This window comes from Fusarium oxysporum, chromosome 2 (genome assembly GCF_000149955.1).
Source record: "Fusarium oxysporum f. sp. lycopersici 4287 chromosome 2, whole genome shotgun sequence".
In the NCBI taxonomy this organism is placed as follows: domain Eukaryota; kingdom Fungi; phylum Ascomycota; class Sordariomycetes; order Hypocreales; family Nectriaceae; genus Fusarium; species Fusarium oxysporum.
In genome coordinates this window covers 3756625-3775905 of record NC_030987.1, presented here as the reverse complement: position 1 = coordinate 3775905, position 19281 = coordinate 3756625, and the positions used below count along the sequence as shown (strand labels likewise).

Sequence of the window (19281 nt, the reverse complement as noted above, 5' to 3'; positions counted from 1 at the left end):
CCACCAAGAGCCACATCAAGGATGCGGGGAGAGATCCATCACCAGGAACACCGCTAGGGATGAAGTTGCTAACATCATCTTGGGCTCCACGTTTGGAGATCACCGCCGGTAGAACATGCGCCATCCATGGTTGTTTTGATGCTACTGCGTCACCAAGAGTTTCGGGTTTCAAGGGAAGTATAACAAAAAACAAAGTTATGATACGTAGGAAACACATATGACATATTTCAAACCTTCACGGACACATAATTACCGCACCATCAGGAAATGAACGACAAACCTTGATGTCAAGAGAAGGAACTCACCAAGTGCAGTGAAACCACCCTATACCACAGACTTCAAAAAGTCAATCTGCCATGGACAAGCCAGCACCAGCTCTTTGCGTTCGCGATGTTACCTTCAGGGTAGATCTGCACCTGGCATAACATATGGCACTTGCGCTTGGCTACTGTACGATAGCCTGCAAGCGTCTTGTTTCGGTACTTTACACGTGTGCATGTCTTTCGTGTCCCTCGAGGACACGCACGCATCCGTCCATCATCTCATTTTACGGGACTTTTATTCACGCGTTCGCCAGAATCACAAATGAACGAACAGATTTACGCTATCAGAGCGGCTCCGAATAGCAGTACTGTGGTGTACATACCGTACGCAGACAGGAGGGGGTTGCAGTCAATGTCTCGGCGGCGTGGGGGTTCACACTACATCCTTGACCATCCTTCGTAAATTCATAATGCCTGATTCAGGGATTCAGGGTCATGCTGGACAAGCTAGAAAGCCATGCAAGTCAGAAGGGCAGACAACCTTCGGGGGTGGTGAATGCAACTAACCACGCCAACCAAGGCTGCAACCTGTTAGCCGCTCGTCTGTGGAGTGCATATGGTGATTGACAAGGGAGGATCTGCCGTAATTATCGCGAGACAGCTGCTGTTGTCCGTCTTCACCATGAACTTTACCCTTTTCGTGCGAGTCGGATAAATGCTGCAATGCCGCGGCATCCTCCGTCCCGCGACATGCAACATGCAATTCACAAGATCCCGCACTCTGTCTGTCGTCATATTTTCGTCGCCAGATCAGAACATGAGAGCGAGTTGATCCCTGTACTGGGTACTCTGAAGCTTCTCAGCGCGCTGAGCGCAGGGCAAGTGCACGATATTCTAGAGGTACCGTGCTCAAGTCACATGAGTATGAGAAGCGTTTCAACATAGCTCAATAGCTCTCGTTCAGACAAACGGATAATGGTAAGCCAAGAATGACTGTCATGCTGTTGCTGGCTCAGCGGTTTGGAACATATCAGAAGCTCAACCAGTCCGTATCACACCTAATCGAGCACCGAGTCGAACCACAAAGATGAACCAACACCAGGCGTCATCATTGTAAGGTTGCAGTTTCTCTCGGATTCAAAACAGTAACAGTTACAAGACCATCACAATGCGAGGTAAGTTTGCCGAATCAACACTCACTCCCTTGCCTCCCTCAGTACAGTAAACGCACAGTACTCGATAATTCCGTCAAATAGCGAATGGTTTGTGATGGCGTCTTGAACTAAAACACACGCTTGCTAGGAGTAGCCAAGTGCTGGTGGGGGGCCTCGTGGTGAACGGGACACCATGGATAAACTAGCCAGCCATGCCTGTCCGGTAAGGTTCCGCACTATCACCACCTAGTGAACAGCGCCGGCGGTGATGGTGGTGGTGATGGTGATGCGAGAAGTGTTGTTGGATGCAGAATGTGAAAGTTTGTGACGTAAAAGACTGTTATGGGTGGTTGTGTGGTTGGGAACCATCTTAACACTGGCTCAATTCCAACCCCTTCAATTGGTCTGCTCGTCACGAGAAAAAGGGTTGGGAGCACATTTGTGAATTCCGCACTCGCCCTCGCCCAAAACATTCTGTGTTTTGATGGCTGATCACTAGACTGGTCTAGGGCAGACCTTAATGTGAGGGATATACATTGTGATGATTTCTTTTGCGCTCATCACGATGTCAAGAATTTCGAAGTTCCGAAACTAAATGATTCTGACTCGTGCAGGCGTGTACCTACAGTACTGTATTGTGTATGCACGTCCAGCATTGTAGGAATAGTGTAAATCCTGACCAATCCTGATCAACGGTGATGGGCCGTCCTTGTTTGAAGAGGAAAGCGTTGAGTAGATTGCAGGGAGTCGAATGAGTTACATGCACAACAAGGTTGGCGACTTGCTGTCAACTTGTGGTGTCGAGATGAAGCCATCACGACGTGCATTGCCTTATATTGTGTGTCCAGATCGTTGTGGCTTCTTACGGGTCTCCAAGCTCCTCATGGAGCGGGAAGGGACCCCGTAGAAGAAGCTTGGTGCGTTGAGGCTCAACATCCTCTGTACGGCACCATCAGCGGCAGTTTATGCCTCCACCAGTCCCGCTTCTCCAACGATTGCCGAACATGGCACTGGATTGGTGTGGTGCATTGAAGCTTTGAGTGTGAGTGTACGTGAGATGTGCTTGGCTGGCTTGAATCACACTCAAGGAGATAATATCGGCGATCCCAAACAGCCATTTCAATCAAGTTGCTAGCCCCTGTATTCACTAAGCTGCGCGATTGTTTCGAAAGTGAAGCTCAATCATCAGAGATTGTCTCCATTCCTTCTTCAAATGTCCGAAGCATTGGGAATCCTGGCCGTGCATGTCAGCGACTAAGAATCTATCGGGTATCCCAATGAAGTAGTTCCGATATCTGAACAGGGATTTTCCATCAAGGTGTGCCTCTTCCGGACTTAAGCTGAGAAAGGCGAGCATTAACTTATCCATTCCCTACCAGATTAAGCCCCCTTTAGCGACCTTTGCTTAGGCCCGTGATGACATCTTAACATTGCTGCCGACGACACCCGCTTTAACCTGATTAATAACCACGGGAATAAATGCCCAAACCGTTTTATGATTTTATTGACTATACCATTTGTCAACCATCAGCTGCAGTGTAGCAGTGCCTCGTCAGCCTGTACACTCTTAATATTTTTCTCAAGAGGAGGCTGAACTGTTATCAATAGTCTGATGTTAGAGCACAGTTAATTCTTGAACACAAAATAAAGTGTTGAGACTCCAGTAATAACGTTAGACCAGGAGTTGAGCAGAGTGGAGTACACGATACTGTTCTCGGACAGCAAAGCCCAGAACAGGGGCATGTGTGATATTTCGAGTCGGTGAAGTTTCGGGGAAAAAAAGTGAGAAAGAAAATGGACGTCATCACCAGTCATGACAGCGAGGGATAAGCGTTCTGTGAGACAAGGCCGTGCCCAGTACTGTTTAGGAGTCTGGAGTGATAACTGGCCCTGCAACGAGTTTGATATGAATTGCGTAATAATTGCCAATAATTCTTGCACTTTCAACACGACAATGATTTTTATGTATCAACGAGATTGATAACAGGAAAGGTATGTGACCCTTTTGACAACGATCTGGCAGTCGTGTTTTCCACAATGCTCCGGCCTTGACACATGTCTGGCATCCGCACCCATTCATTGCCTAAAGCGCGACGCCACCGAGGCAAGGGTAGGGTAGCTCTCAACCTCAGGGACATGGGCTCAAGATTCCTCCAAACCTCAACGAGCTAGCGTAACAGCACAGTCGTTCTCTCTTGTTGTTTCCCGGGAATGATACCTGCTTGTCTCTCGGTGTTCCCGCTCCCTATGGTCTTCTCCAAGGTTCCTTCTTTGTTTCGAATTGGATGGTCATCGTCCGATCACGGAAAGGACTCGGGTTTCTAGGCAGCCAGATTTGGCGGCCGAGTGCCCGACTCCGAGAGGTGAGCCAGAAATGCTATGTTAACAAAGTCCTCGTGACGGACGATATGTTGTCGCATTGTCGCTGTTAAGCTAATAGCTACAAGATGCGAGGGTTCTTGATAGGCGAGCGTCAGCGGCTCAAAAGACGATGTTTTCTCCAACTATGGAGTCCGCCTCCTCACGGGAAGGACTCCACCATAACCTTCTGGAGCCAGAATCGAAGCCTTCAACTTCCCACCCTCGTCCTTCAGCAGATGCAATGGCGGGAAGATGAGGGGTTTTCAAGGGACCCTGCTCCACTGAGATCTGCTTTGGTGGGAACACCCGCTATGCTTGCGGGAGCCATTGAACGGTTGGCGTCGACAACAAGATGAGGGACCCTGGAACAACGTCTCGAGACGATGCTGTGTTAGCATTGGGTGCTGGTCAATGTGATTATAGGCGTGCCTGCATTTCCGGGACAGCTGAGTGCGTGACCAAGAAGTTCCTCTGGGCCGATGTCCGGCTTTGATTAAACCCAGGCGACTCTCCGATAGCGTTTCCTTTTTCCACGGACCATTGTCTCCAACGTCCCAGGAGTACCTTGTACTCTCGGCGAATTTTGCTTGCCTTCCTTTCCTTTTGTCCCCACCTTACTTTTTCTATTCTCTTGGCACGCCTCATCAGGACTGCAATAACCGCCAGGTCATCAAAAGTTGATTCTGTCATGCTCAAAACTTTGACTGAGTGATGCATTAGTCAAGTGATCACCGTGGTATGGACATTGCTCGTTCACTCACACAACTGAGCGGATTGAGCACTATGTTCGCATTCTGAGCAATGTCGTGTCAGCCTTGATTCAAGACCCTTGAATCAACAGGCTGGGGCTCGTTTTCGCTTGACTCGTGGATCCTGCATATCATCTTGGAAAACCGGCCTCTTCGAGTCACGAGCCGAATGTTGACCCATTTAGGCATATGGCTGGCCTCTAACCAGTTAGCTGGCCTAGGAAATTGTTGTCAAGTGTGTTTCGTAGTATGAGGCGGTATGTCGGAAAGCAGTATTACTAACTGAACAGAGTTGTTCATGCTTGTTGCCAAGACCCGACATGGCCAGCGTTATCAAGCTGCACGCGACAGGCATGCCTGTGATGGTCGTATTCTTTGTCACTGGGTTTTATCATGTTCATAACATGACCATGGCAAACCAACCATTGGTTATTGACCGATATGTCATTAAAATGAAAGAAGCAATTCGTCGTCCGGGTAATTGTGAGACAAAGGAAAATCTGGCATTGAGATCTGGACGTATTCAATAAACAGCAGTCTGACTTGTCTCAGCTTTCTAAGGGCGATTTCATCTTGACACTGGTTAGAGCAATATTAGGCAGTCGAGAAAAGCTATTCGTGAACACTAGCTCTGTAGCGTTCGGACTAGCCTCTACACTTGTTCACAAGATCAGGCAAAAAACGCAGGGAAAATTGTTAAAATGAGAAACGCTGCATGATCTGGTCGAGGAATCCCGGTGCGAACTCGGTGTCCGAGTCGTGTATGAGGTAATGCGGTGAGAGGACTTGAATTTGGTGTGAAGCATCGTGACCTTGGGTGTGCAGCGAGGCCGGCTACGACACCGGGAATCGAAAGACTAGTGTCAGGTATCGTGTACAAGGGACACACAAGCGCGTTATGCTTGCCAGGTAGCAAAACAATGCGTACCTGTTACGACATCACCCAACCTCCAGCATTCCCTGCAGACGCCCCCACCCCTGCGAGCAACTTGCCTTTTCAACCTATCGTGTGTACAGTATCGACCGTGCGAATCTGTGAACACAGGGCCGTTTGTGAAGTTGTTCGACGCGTCGTGCATCATCCTGGATGTGATTTTTGATAGCAGTGTTTCCCTGTCTGTGTTCAGGATCGCAAGATGAGAAGGATCGTTGCAAGTGCCGTCAGAACCCTGGACATTCAAAACGACGTAAAGGCGAAACTTGGTGTAAGAAAGATGTCAGTTCAGTGTCGCTGATGATGATGATATGGCAACTCAGTGGTTGTTACCAGACCTTTTATCATATGAGGCAAACTTTCAAGACAGTCTCTTAGTAGCTGATTGATTACAGCGATGTCGGACGGTGAGGCCGGTAGACTTGCGCCAACGGTGCCGGGCAATGCTTCAGTTACCTCGGCGCTGAGAGGTCTCTCGACAGCTGGGTGTTTCTCTTACAGGAGGAAGGTACCTGATGAGCGAGGGTTTGCATGTCGTAGACGCCTCGTCTGGCGCACTTTGTTCAAAAGTCCCGAATCAGTTTGGCGCTTTTATTCGTACGATACTGCACAGTAGATCGCACTCAGGAAGTGTGTCTAGTAGAGACGGCACGCAAGGTTTTTTCTTTCCCTTTCTTTCCCTTCTTGACGGCTGGCAAGCTGAATGATGCCCTCTTGGACTTAATTGGAGTCTTGCACTTCTAAAATCATTGCTGATGATTTAAACTGACACTGTTTGTTCCTATAGTCTACTCCAAGAACCTGTGGATACGACGAGGGTACCTTGCTTAGACTTGACATGGCAGCAAGTCGGTAAGTGACGAGTAAGTATCCGTCCGTAGATTTCACCGCAAACTGCCAGCGAAATGAATTACCTTAGCTAAGGTATTGAGCGAGCCCCGAATCTGGCGGCTTAGAGCGGCAATGGCATGGCACCTGCGCTAACATCCAAGTTGGACAGGCCAGAAATATCGCCGTAGACCCGATTTGATTCAGATTGAAGAAGGATGAGGGGCGTGTGAAGAGTAAAACGAAAAAAATTCGAACCATCCAAGCTAGAAAAGGAACAAATTTGACACTGCAAACAGTTGGCGGCCAGTATTGAAGCGTCTTCCTTGCTTGGCGCCGGCCTCGGTAACAGGTACTTCCGTCTTTACTCCGGTTACTGCTCCTGCTCTATCTTTTTCCGCCTGTAACTGGCAGGCACGTTACCGCAGCCGCGCTCTCACTGCCCTGATCTCAGTGTTCCCAGGCGAGAGCAAGTAGGAGGTACCTCGGGGTTTTCAGTATCTTCCTGCCTCCCGTAGGTCGTTGTTCCCTCGTCTTTCATCTTTCCTCGTTCTCTCGTTCTCCCGAAAATTTTTCCCTCACACAACTCACATACCATCATCGACTCTTCTTTGGACTCTTTAGATTTCGTGCATCTTCAAATACATTGCCAAAAACAATCACCTCAATTGTCGTGATATCTTGAAGTCGATTTGCGCGTCTGGCGCCTGGCCCCATCAAACACGACCGCGACCCGCGACCCTTTGTGCCTTTCCTCCAGATCCCAGCCGCCAGCTATTCAGATTGTGGTTCCTTTGCTTCGTTGTGGGCCCACTTCCCTTGACAACATTATCCACTTCCCACATCTCTTGCTGGTTCTTTACTTGCAACTGGGTTGGGAATTTGCGACCACGCGAGTACCGGCTTTATCTTACAATACATACTGTGCGTGCCGGCCAAGGCATTTTTACTAACGGTTCCGCGACTGGCAACTTTTCCTCCCTTCACTTCAGCTGCTGCTGTTGCTTTCCTTCGCCTTCGACCGCTCCTCGTGATTGCGTACTAAGCAAGACCGAAAAATTTACTTTAGTGCTGCTTCTGCATCGCTTTTTAATCCACACCCGCACCAACCCACTTCTTTTTTCTCTCCTTCACTCGCCTCTTCTTTTCACACCCACCCACTCTGAACCCACTCAACGTTACCCACCTTTTCAAAAACTGCCCTGACAGCTCGACCGTCTAGAGAGGAGACCGTGAGAGGAAAAAAAAAATAGTACTTAAAAAGGTTCGGGACCCAGTTCTCCACTCTGTGCACCCTCTCCAAACCACTACCTTCAAAGAGGGACCTGCCACGAGCCTCATCCTCCACCATCCGGGAACATCTTCTGCGGAGCTCTACAAGGCATTGCATTTGATATTGCTTTGCTTTCTCAAGTTTTGCAAACCACCTAGACCCCTCCTCTTTGTTCCTTTCTCCGCAAATCCTCGACTTGGACTTGTCATCCACCAAGGTCCATTGTACCCCGGGCAACTTTTTTTTTTTGCGTCGCGGTATTCTCAACACCACGACGATTGTCACGAGCTTCGCGTCTACCAAGAGTAGCATGGACGGTCCTCACTACCCCTCCAATGGTATAAACACGACTTCTTCTGGTCAGACTTATCCTTCACCAACCGCGATTTCTCCCAACCAACTTCAAACCGGCTCTCCTCTCCCTCAGACTCTGCCACCGCTGCAGCCTCCAACCTCGGCCATGCAGAACATGTACGGAAGCCACCCTCATACGCCGCGAACCCCAGGCACCCCGAACACGCCTGGGTCGGCCTCCAACATGCCTAGCTACCAGCAGCAGACATCGCAGCCCGCGAACCGTGCTGGTATTTACTCAATGGCCCAGAACCAATACCCTCCTCCCCAGGCCTATGGCACCTCTGCCATGATGCCCCAGGCGACCACTGCCGCGTCTCACCCACAGCCTATCGCGCCTGCTCCTGCTGGTGGTCGCGGTCCTCCTGTGCTGCGTCCTATGCCTCCTGGAGGCATCATGTCTCAACCTGGTGTTTCGTCGCCTTACGGTCCTGGTTCTCTTATGCAGCCCACTGCGGTGATGCCAGAGGGCGAACCTCCTACTCACGTTGTTGGCTCTCAGGGACGACGCGGAATCCTGCCCAGTGCTCCTGGACGGCCTGCTGCCCCAGCCGCTGGTACTGGCGCCAAGAACACCGTGATTCCTGTCAAGGACGCAGATGGCAAATTCCCTTGCCCTCACTGCACAAAGACTTACCTCCATGCCAAGCATCTTAAGCGCCACCTTCTGCGACGTGAGTAGAACGGCTTGTTGACACTGACAGATTTTACTGACATTCTTTTTCAGACACCGGTGATCGCCCTTACATGTGTGTTCTTTGCCGCGATACCTTCTCTCGAAGTGATATCCTGAAGCGTCATTTCCAAAAGTGCTCTATCCGCCGTGGCAACCCCACTGGAGCTAGTCACTTGTCGCACCCTCAGGCTCACGTTAAGAAGAACCAGCAGCAGGCTCAGAAGGCCGCCGGCCTCGCCCACGAGGGTGATCTCAACCACCTCAATGGCTTGAGCAACCTGCCCGCAGACAACATGGTCCACCCATTTGGCATGGTCCCAGTCTCGGATGGCATGAACAACATGGCCCAGGATCAGAGCCAACTCTCTCGATCCAGCTCGCTTGGTCGTCTCGACAACGGTAACAACGCTGACAGACGGAACATGAACGGTCAGGTCATGGGTGCTTCGCAGCCCTATGGCGCTGACCCCAACATGAACCAGCAGCAGATGACTGGCTACAGCATGCCTCCCGCTCAGAACGGACTGCCCATGTACGGCGGCTCCAACACAAACCCTCCATCTGGCCTTGATTGGTCTCAGATGTTCCAGGCTGGTGCGCATCAAACCTACGTCAACACATCTTTCAATCCTAATCTTGGACAGACTCAGAGCGGAATCAAACCCGAACCTAATGCCGGGCCCGGAACGACAGGCGCCAGCGCCAGCGCCAGCGACACCCTTTTGTCGAATATGGGAATGCAATCTCACCAAACCTCATACAATCTTCTTTCTGATCAGATCCTTAATTTCTTCTATCCTCCTAATCAAGCCATCGATCCCTCTAGCGCGGGGATGAATCTCTACTTCTCGCCTGACAACGTCAAGGACTTCTTGGACAAGTACACTCATTTCCACATCCACATGCCTTTCATTCATGTCGCGACGTTTAAGGTCATGGAGGCGTATACTGGCTTACTTGCAGGCATGTGTTGCATCGGCGCCTGTTACTCAGACAATGTCACCCCGTCTAATGTTCGCGAAATGATGGATTTTCTTGTCGTCGCACTTCAACGCGACTGCAAGATGATGTCTAATGCTGAACCTTTGACAGGGCAACCGAGTCACGCATCTCGGGCTGATATTGAAGAGCTTCAGGCTGTCTTGCTAACATGTATATTATTACTCTGGAATGGAAACCCTCAACAGAGAGAGCGGGCTCGACAGATCTACCCTTCTCTTGCAGCCAACGCCAGGCGACTGAATCTCTTCCAGTCATCACGGGACCCTGCTTCTCTGTCACCCCTTCACCAAATCGATTTTGACCGGAACACTTTTGATTTGCAGCAATGGAACTGGGATACTTGGGTTGATCAAGAGCGTCGGAATCGTCTAATGTTTGGCGTCTTTTTAATGGACGTTGCCATGGGACTTTACTTCAACTCTCAACCCTTGTTCGATGTTATGGAATTTCATCTACCTTTGCCTTGCGACGACACAGCTTGGGATGCGGACAATGCCGGGGACTGTGCTTCTGCGCTTGGCCTCAACGGCGATGTTGCCGCTCGCGATAAGAATCCTTATGGCACTCAGAGACCAAAGCAGCCTGAGATGGACTGGGCTCTCAAAGCTCTTCTGCACCCCTCGTATCAGATCCAACCTGGAAGCACCAACCTTTATGGAAAGTTTGTTCTCATCCATGGCATATTAGCTCTGATTCGGCGGGCTCAGATTGACGGCAATGCGGCTCAGCTGTCCAAATTTGGAACGCCTCCTCCCAATGATTGGATGACTCCAGCTGGCCACAATAGTGGACGGGGTACTCCTGTGGAGGGGGCGGCTGCCAACGTTGACCCACAAAGTCTGCAGGCACTTGTTATCGCTCTGAGCAAGTTCAAGAATAATTGGGATGCGGATATGGCCAATCAGTTCCCGCCAACATTGCCGGGATCTAGCAATCCTCGGCGGCACGGGTTCTCGCGAGATGGCATCCATTTCTATTGGCTTTCCAATTACCTGCTCAAGCACACGCAAGCGGCGGACTTACGGTTGTCGCCGGATGCCCGCTTTGTCCAAATTATCCAATTATTGAAGTCGGTGAAGTCGTGGGTGATGTCAGATGGCGCGAGCAGAGGAGAAGAATTAGGATCTGTTGGAGAGATTGATGATCAGTATGGAGCAATGGATCTCACATTAGAGATGGCAAAATTATTCAAACCACTTCCGCAAGTGGTGGAAGACGCTGGCACTGCGTCTGTCAAGACGGAGCTTGACTAAGGGACGGCAGTATGAATTTCTTACAGAACCAAAAAAAGTACTATAGGGGTGGGGGCTGCATCTGGAGGCGTTGCGCTGCATTCTGCTTTGTTTTCTTCATTTTCTTTGTTTCCTGGGTCACTGGGTTTCACCAATGTGATGGTCATCTCAAGGTAGACCGGATTGGCCTCACACATCCATGGTTGGCACCGTTGTGCAATGCATTTGTCGAGAATAGACGGGAAGAGGAGTTGTAACTGCATATTAGACTTTGATCAAGATAGAAAGGGAGGTCTAACCGGTTGACGGTCAACCGGTAGACCATCATGACTTGATGGCTTGGAGCAGGTTAATGATGTTTGCCTATATTTCTACTTGTGCCCCGTTGTGAAGTATTATGTGTTTGTTTCTGATGTAATGAGATCATTTCTTGACGCTGCTGCGCTTTGTTCGCTATCCTTTGCGAAACATTGCCCTTGGGAGACGTGTAGATATGGTTTATATATGTATTGCAAGCCTCTCAGTTCAGTTACCGTCTTTCTCGTTCTTGTCAACAGTGGTAATCTTTGGTGTGTATTTGTCCAGCTCAGCCTTGTCCTCTTCGGTCGGAGTCAAGCCAAGAGACTTCTCAAGTGGATCAGTCAACATGAGTCCTCCAGCACCCCAAGCGATGATTGCGATACCGACGCCGAGACGTGTCTTGGGTGAGAGGTTCTTGTAAGCCCTGGTTGTGTATGTAAGTCCTAGTGCTAGGGGCTACGGTTGAGGATGAGGCAACTTACTTGAGCATGATGGTTGATGTGATGATGGGAGAATGTGAACGAGAATAGTCAGTCACATGACCTGCCTTTCCTTTGACAATGACTGGCATCAGCACATAAGCTCAACAGTTTCCTGGAGGAAGACTCATACTTGAGGCGTAAGAGAAGCGACGAGGCGTATCGCAGTGAATCGGCGGATGAGAACTGGGATGAAAATAGGCTGAGGTTGATGTTTGATGCGGGAAAGAATGTGATAGGTTTACCGTGGGGCGTGGCAGTAGCTCAGCTCCGAGGGTCAAGACAGGACAAAATTGAAGCTGAACTCTCTTCATATTCTTGACATGAACATACACAAACAGAGCCGACATTTGACTACTTGTGAAAGAGTGATAGAGCAAACTGTTGATATTCCATAAGACTACACAAAACAACACAACACCAAAGCTTACGCGGAGGAAACAAATCATGGAGCATTACGAGCCAGTAGCATCGTCATCGTCATCGCAGCCCCGCCTTACACATCTCCCATACGAGCTCATCAACAACATCGCCGTCTTTCTACCGAGACAAGATTTCAAAAACTTCAGACTTTCATGTCAAAGGATTGCAGAATGCACAAAACTACTCCTTGCGTTACCCAATTTCGATGGTGATGGTGAACGACTTCACCATCTTTCCCTTGTACCGAGCTGCGCAAGGCGCATTCGCTCGGTCAAGTTCAACATGGCTCGCTTGGTTGAGGAAGAGGTCGAATACGCTACATCGCGAATCATCAACGCAGATGAACTGCATAGAGCCTGGGGCCCTTATCTTGAGACTCAAGATGTGTTCCTCGACCCAATCGCGCTGCCTCTTGACTTGGTAGTTCCAGCTATCATGAGGCTACCCAATCTTGATTCCGTGTGCTTGACTTGGACGCAGTGTCCTTGGCAAGATTATAGGGCAATTGACGATGTCTTTAGCTCGGAAGAATCTATGGAATTAGCTGGTGACGAGATCCTAGAGTCACAGCAAGCCATCTTGGATGCCCTACTCAGACGCAACGTACCACTCAAGAGTTTAACAATCGAGCCCATAATGCATCCGGACCTGAAGTTACCTTCCACGCTGGACCCAAGAGCATTAACAGTCTTTGGGTCGGTGACCCAGCTACACTTGCATCTGAAATACGACGTCATGTCCTTCAAGCCAGACCGCCTCGATTACTTCATCTCTTTGATGCCCAGCATCCGAGACCTAAAAGTCCACAACACTCCTGTCGAGCTCGAAGCCAGCGATGTTGACTTCTACATCACTAAAAGGCTTCCTCACCTTGAGAAGATCGACCTAAGCTGTTTACACATCAGCTTTGTGCACTTTGTCCGTCTAATTATCGAACACGGTTCAACACTAAAGGAAGTTGACCTGCAGAGTATATATGGATGGTGCGATCCTTTCAGTTCAATTGACATCGATTGGGATTTCATCTTTAAGCTTATGAGGGAGAAACTCGAGGTGTTGGAGACGGTTCGAATCAATGGCAGGTTTAGTGACAACGTGGGCTGGTATCAGATCTTCTTTCGTAACGATGTGCCTGCTGTGGACACGATTGTTAGGATTATGGGAGAGAAGAGCGGAAGGCTTGAGAAGTATATACTGGAGGGAGGGGAGTATCCGCAACCTTTGTGGAGGATCTAAGGGGTAACGTAACGTCCATGATCAAGGGTATTACTGGGTATGGGACAATGTTGGGGGGTTAATGAATTATGATGTTAAGGAACTTTTCTTTGGAGTTATATGATAATGAGGCGCGAAGTATCTGCACAAAGATATGATATGGAGCGAACATTGGGCCACTGCCCTTTTAAGGGAGATATTGGGAAGCATATTATTACTAGCTTTGTCTACAGCAATTGTTAACAGTGTGTGGTTTCTTCTTTCCTTTTAAATCTCAAGTGACACAGCAGCAGCTTCTAAGCAGTAGATGTGAGTTATGTTGACATCGAAGTTCTGGAGTAGGAAAATCGGGTTGTCCAGTTCGCATAAGATGTAGTTGAACATGTCAGCATATGGCACAGAACCTATAAAGTCAAAATGTCAAACGTAATATAAGGATTGGGAATATTTATATATGACTCAAGAGTGTGAAGACTCAAGTTTCTCAGAGACGTCATCTTCAGGAGTCAACAGAGGCCTGCCTGTCATGAGGAGTTATGAACTGATTAGTGTAATATAACCCAAAGGTATATCAACAAGAACAGCCCAATTTAAATCAAGTTGGGTTTGAACCTATTCATAGAAGAGCTTTATGGTTTCAGAAAAAGTGAACTTGTTACATCGTTCATGTTCACAATCGTGTTCCTCACATCTTTCTCAAGGATCAGCTCTATCAACTCTCCGAAGTCTTGAAGGCATGGTTAACACCTCGAGAAAATAACCTAGATACCTACATTCTGCAAGATATGGCTCCGAGACAAACACCAAGCCTCGAGAATATGTGAGATACGCCATCAAACGTTTCTGCCACATAATTCCTCCGAACTCCCAATGACATACCATGACGGAGGTATTGGAACACGACAATAGCCGTCAGAGGAAACACTTATCCTTTGTGTACTTCAGGGTCTTTTGTGGCAGTTGATTCATTCAGAGTGAGCATGGTATGTCAGCCATAGTATGACGGGTCTTAGACATTGTATGTTTCCCAGACAGCTTTTAGAATATGAATGGCACGGCAAAGGCCTAAGGGATGTCATGCAATTTACATTCTTTCCTTTTGCATACTTTCTAATGATATCTGTACAGAAGAAGCACGCTATGGAAGCAATAGATAGGGGTTTGATACGATGATGCTCGAGAAATCAAGACCAGTATCACGATGGCCGCTCAAACCTTCACGATGGCATTGAATAAAAGTTTATTCCGTGCTAAAACCAGAGGAATGTGTATAGCACGTCATTCGACTGTAAGAAAATTCTGGTGAAGAGAAATCGCAACACTCTTCAAGACATGAATCAACGGCTGCAGCAATCCCCGAGACATCAAGAGAAGAGCTGAGAGACAAGTAGAAGCCGTTTCCGCGCCTCTTGACCAAATACTGTTGAAGGCTTGGCTGAACTTGAAGTCAAGTGGCAACTGAAGGGAGAGCACAAGACCCTGGAGCCGGAGGGGATGAGATGAATGAATGATTATAATTGCTTTTTTGGTAGATTTTGTCTCAAACTTGCAAACTTATCTCAAAGCATCCGATCTAATGTCGGCCGCGCACCCGCGGTTTTGACGCATCGAGTTTCGCTGGGCACTAAAGCATGTCACTTCCATTTCTCATCACGATAATATGAGCTGATGGTTAATGCTCTCTGCAACTAGAAACGGTCGTGACTATCTGTGCGTGCAGCAGCAGCTAATATCGGCCGCAGTCGTAAGCCGGTGACAAAAGCCATTCTCGGTACTGCAAGCCTTGTTTCAGAAACATTCCCCTTTGAGGCGGCACGAGGGTTCCTGGAATGACAGGGCGAGGACTAGAATTCTAGGGAGAGAGAGAGCGAGAGTTGGAAAGGTAATGCAAATGCGAGGCGGGTTACACGTGGTTTGTGATGCCTGCATGGAGCATCGACTATGAGACCATCATGAAGCTTGGGACAGCTCTTGTCCATTCCAAGAAGACCACACTAAGTGAATGCAACTGTTGAAGGAGCACTATGGCCCAAAAGACAGAAGCGAACTGTCAACTCTGACTGGCTGTTGGCCTATATCAGACTAATCAAGTAATAAACCATTTATTATTATGCACGAGATAAATGAGGACGCTACTAGCAAGCCCCATCCCCCAGAGAACGACGACCGATGAGCAGCAGGGGAAAAAAAAGAAATTATAATGCATGTCTAGCATAACTAGAACATGTAGCAGTGCATCCTTTCAATATGACCAAGGAAATTAATATGTGGCGTTGTAAGGATACCAGAGAAACATACAGTTTTACTGTAACTTCGTCTCGAGTTTCCAGGGACTTGTGTGTCACCCCTTGAAACACATGTCAAATGGAGCTTTGATTTATTAAAGGAAAAAAAGACTCATTGAACCTAATCAAGGGGGATCCCAGCGTCAAATGCGGAAACTAAATGTTTTCAGTGTTAATCTGATCTGGAGCAATCCCTGCAATTATCAAAACCCTTGACCCGCAGGTTAATCTATCAAGATACCTTATGCTCACATAACCCGGATATTACGTTCCCTTTGTTTCGAGCAAATTGCTAACTATAGTGTTTCCTTTGACAAGTGTCTTGGGTTGTTAAATTAATATTCTCTCCCGCCCTGAGGAGGGCTGCGAATCTCGTGCTGGAATGCAAACGAAGATTCAAGGATATGCCAGCTTAAACGCCTTAGTCTTGTACCGGAAGATTTGTTCCCGTTTGCACGTCATGGCTTGCGTATGCCAGACATGATCAAGTGCAGGTACAGTGAGAGATATAATCTTATCTGTAACTGTTTACAGAAGTCTAATGTTAAGAAAGTTAAGGTACAGTGGGAAACGGATGGGATAGAGTGACATCCCGGCGGCGGAAGACCGTTAGATTTGAAAAAAGTCCCTAGCTAAGTCTAGCTCTAGCCTTGCTCGACCCGCTTTTGCCATGCGCCGCTGTAGCTCTACTTTTTGCTTGTAGCGTTTTGGTGTGGTTGATCATGATCAAAGACTATCTCATCTTGACTCGCTAGACCTCGACAATCTGGGGAGAGAGAACTAACAGGAAGAAATTTCACTGAAGATCATTAGTCTTTAATTGAGTTTTGGACAAGTTAACGGTGCAAGAGTGCCTATTAGCTGTTGGAGCTTCTGCACATTCCTGAGTCAGGTCCAGTGCAGTACTGTATTAGTGCTAGACGTTTAGAGTTTTTCTTTTTCTCTTGGTGTTTCCTTTTTATTGTATCCAATTCTGATACGACTGTGTTTTGCATATAATGACAAACCATAGTTATTGGCTGGCTGAGTGACTATTCTTCTGATATGTGACGGTTGCAAGTCCACTAACCGTGGTTTCGGCCATAGATTGTGAGCAGAAGCAATGTCCCCAGCCGAGGACAATGATGAGACACTATTGGAATGCAGCTATTGCCCCCGATCGTGAATTTCGACTATCATATCTCAGGATTGGTCTGCTCGTGGGCAGGGGTCGCGTGGCGTATAGGCAGAGACAAGACAAGATGAGGCAGACCAAAAGAAAAAGGGCAAAGAATAGACGCAGCCAGAGGACGATGTATGGGAATTCGCCTGCTCCCGCACAAAGCGCATCTTGTTGGTGGAATCCATATACAACGAGGGAGTATAGATGCGGAATGTAAAGAATTATGTATCTGCGTGTGTGTATGCATTTACGACAAAACGAAAACCCTTGAAGTCGTCTCTCTCCCTCTCCCTTACTTCGTTCTTGATGTTGAGGGTTCTGTGATTTCTTCTCATCTTACAAAGTTCAACCTCTTCTTGCTTTGCTCCAACGATCTCGATCTCTTCATTGAGCACTTTTTCTTTGTCTTTGCTTGTGCTGTTTTTTTTTCGTGATTTGATTTGCTGTCTTTTGCAAAGCGTGTTCGGACCTATACACAACCTGTCTGGTATAGGTGTAAGGGAGGACGAAAGAGAGAGAGAGGACAGACAGTAACCGGGCGATGAGAGGAACCGTTTGGAGCACAAGTAGAACGTTGCTCAAACAGGTACGATATTTCTCGTCTCTTTGTATTTCTCTTTCTTTGGTTTATTCGTTCATTCATATCACGATATGGCCTTCAACTCTTGACTTTGATGGCTCGAGTCAAGTGACGATCAACATCAAGAGATGCAATGATACTGCTACATCGCGGACCCATAGCGATATTGAGCATCCAATCCGAGATCTGCTGTACCTTTTCGGGACCAGCTGAATAGTCTGGGATGGTGCTTGTTCCAGCATCGTAACACACGCATACACACACTTCTCGCCCATGGGGATGCACTGCACTCAATACACCAAGTACACACAGGCACACACACCAATATGCAAGCATGTGCAGGGTCACCCGCAACATGAGCTTGACCAGGACTGGACTGGGATTGAGCTGACGAGATGTTTGCTGCCGCAGTAACTAAACTGTGCTGTACCTTGCCGAGTACCAGCCTCAACAAGCGAAACATATCAGAATTCCTCATGACGGCGGCGCGAAAGAAGAAGCTGAGTATCAGCGGCATTGCAGGAAGCAACAAGGAGAACATGAAGGGCAATGGAAGAAGTAATGGAGCAGGAGGAGGATGGAGTTTTGGACGATGGGGCTCTACAAAGACAGCTTCAACAAACACCACGAGCAACTCGGTCAGTACCTTTCTTTACTTTCTTTTACTGTACTTGTCTCGTCTTTTCTCTCTTGTTTTCCCCTCCACCAAAATCCAAATCCATTCACATGTGCTTCACACCCACTCGCTTCACTTCCCGACCCCCCTCATCGACGCCTTGCCTTACTCAGGGCAGCCCAGCGTAAAAGTGAATGGCAGTAGCTGCACCTTGTCAAAGTTGGGTTTAGGGGCGTTACCCAAGTCCCTTAAAGTTTTAAGAGGTTCCGTCATCAGACCAGAGGGCCCCCCTGAGCCTTGAGCGGGAGCAGCAAAAAAAAAAAAAAGATGATCAGTAGAAGAGTGGGAAGAAGTGAGTTTGAAAAAAGTCAATTGCAGCGATTGAAAAGCAATCGGTAAAATTCAATCCAATGAGGAAACGGTATATCATGACACAGCACATCAATTACAAACCCCAACAACCATTCTACTCTCTTCAGCTGTGCCCATCTCCTCACACTGTCGAGCCATATCCTGGAATCCTTCTGCCACCCTCAATTTTGTCCCCCCTTCTTGATCGAGTCTCATCTTGACCTGGGGGGGCTTGTTCAAAGGCGGATCATCCCATCCCCATCGCATCCCTCTCGCCCATTCTTCATTCTTCCCTTTCCATTTCCTTGCTTGCCCCTGCACGGATCCTTGCAAAAACGCAAAAAACCGAGCAGGCCGCAGCTAAAAGGTAGCCTAGCCTAGCCCGGTCCTGTCCCAATGGCTCAGTGGCCCACGTCACCCACCCGCCCGCGCTGACAGGTCACCTCACTCTAATGGCCCTGTAAGCTTTACAGCTAACATCGTGATTCCAGGGGACCACTTGTTCCATTTCAGCGCCTTCTGGTTCTGCAGCTGGAGGCGCTACTGCTGCAAACGCTAGCAATAGTTTAGCCAGTCCAAGTCCAAGTCAATGCCCGAGCACCAGCACAAGCACAAGCACCCACCAGGACCGCCAGGACCAGGACCAGGACCAGCGCGGACACTACTTTCGATCCCACCTTCATCAACACGCCAGTTCGGCTTCGGCGCCGTCTCATTCTCATTCTCACTCCCATTCTCACGCTTCAGTTGTCGCCGCTTACAATTCGGCTCTCAAGCGACCGCTCGTTACTGTTCATCCTCTCTCCGACTCCAATTCCGTCTCCTCCGTCTCCTCCTCCTCGACTACAGCATCATCTACACCAACATCATCTTACGGCTCACCCACTACCACCGCAACAACAACCCCGGTCTCGTCTCCTGCCTCGTCTGTCGCATCTCCAACTCCAAGATCGACATCAACATTCGCTACTCCCGTATCTGTACCGACCAAACCCCAAAGAGATCCGTCCACTCCGCTCCGGCACGACATCATCTCTAGCAGTA

At 48.5% G+C, this 19281-nt stretch overlaps 7 protein-coding genes across 8 annotated transcripts; 6 read left to right on the top strand and 1 right to left on the bottom strand.

The window, feature by feature from the left end:
- Positions 1 to 3472: 3472 nt before the first annotated feature.
- On the top strand, positions 3473 to 3589 carry FOXG_19828 (uncharacterized protein; the record flags this gene model as incomplete). The annotated part of the gene is made up of 1 exon (XM_018400105.1): positions 3473 to 3589. The coding sequence occupies one exon, from the start codon at positions 3473 to 3475 to the stop codon at positions 3587 to 3589; it is 117 nt and encodes a 38-aa protein (XP_018245390.1).
- Positions 3590 to 3702: 113 nt separating this feature from the next.
- On the top strand, positions 3703 to 4134 carry FOXG_19827 (uncharacterized protein; the record flags this gene model as incomplete). Its single annotated transcript, XM_018400104.1, has 2 exons — positions 3703 to 3780; positions 3865 to 4134. 2 exons carry the CDS (start codon positions 3703 to 3705, stop codon positions 4132 to 4134), a joined length of 348 nt encoding a protein of 115 aa, XP_018245389.1.
- A 1724-nt stretch (positions 4135 to 5858) lies between these two features.
- FOXG_08543 (uncharacterized protein) lies at positions 5859 to 6766 on the top strand (the record flags this gene model as incomplete). Its single annotated transcript, XM_018387527.2, has 3 exons — positions 5859 to 5945; positions 6249 to 6313; positions 6589 to 6766. The coding sequence occupies 3 exons, from the start codon at positions 5859 to 5861 to the stop codon at positions 6764 to 6766; spliced, it is 330 nt and encodes a 109-aa protein (XP_018245388.1).
- FOXG_19825 (uncharacterized protein) lies at positions 6594 to 13675 on the bottom strand. Of its 2 annotated transcripts, XM_018400101.1 has the most exons (3): positions 11739 to 13675; positions 11609 to 11678; positions 6594 to 11550 (listed from the first exon to the last, which is right to left on the bottom strand). In XM_018400101.1, the coding sequence occupies exons 1-3, from the start codon at positions 12052 to 12054 to the stop codon at positions 11352 to 11354; spliced, it is 585 nt and encodes a 194-aa protein (XP_018245384.1). In that variant the 5' UTR covers positions 12055 to 13675; the 3' UTR covers positions 6594 to 11351. The 2 variants fall into 2 exon arrangements, with proteins under 2 accessions (XP_018245384.1, XP_018245385.1); XM_018400102.1 differs by having other exon boundaries at positions 10586 to 11550; positions 11609 to 11999.
- FOXG_19826 (uncharacterized protein) lies at positions 7873 to 10847 on the top strand (the record flags this gene model as incomplete). The annotated part of the gene is made up of 2 exons (XM_018400103.1): positions 7873 to 8590; positions 8644 to 10847. The coding sequence occupies 2 exons, from the start codon at positions 7873 to 7875 to the stop codon at positions 10845 to 10847; spliced, it is 2922 nt and encodes a 973-aa protein (XP_018245387.1).
- On the top strand, positions 12053 to 13264 carry FOXG_08540 (uncharacterized protein; the record flags this gene model as incomplete). The annotated part of the gene is made up of 1 exon (XM_018387526.1): positions 12053 to 13264. The coding sequence occupies one exon, from the start codon at positions 12053 to 12055 to the stop codon at positions 13262 to 13264; it is 1212 nt and encodes a 403-aa protein (XP_018245386.1).
- A 3268-nt stretch (positions 13676 to 16943) lies between the features above and the next one.
- On the top strand, positions 16944 to 18448 carry FOXG_19824 (uncharacterized protein). The gene is made up of 2 exons (XM_018400100.1): positions 16944 to 17276; positions 17682 to 18448. The coding sequence occupies exon 2, from the start codon at positions 17747 to 17749 to the stop codon at positions 18185 to 18187; it is 441 nt and encodes a 146-aa protein (XP_018245383.1). The 5' UTR covers positions 16944 to 17276; positions 17682 to 17746; the 3' UTR covers positions 18188 to 18448.
- The last annotated feature ends 833 nt before the right edge of the window (positions 18449 to 19281 follow it).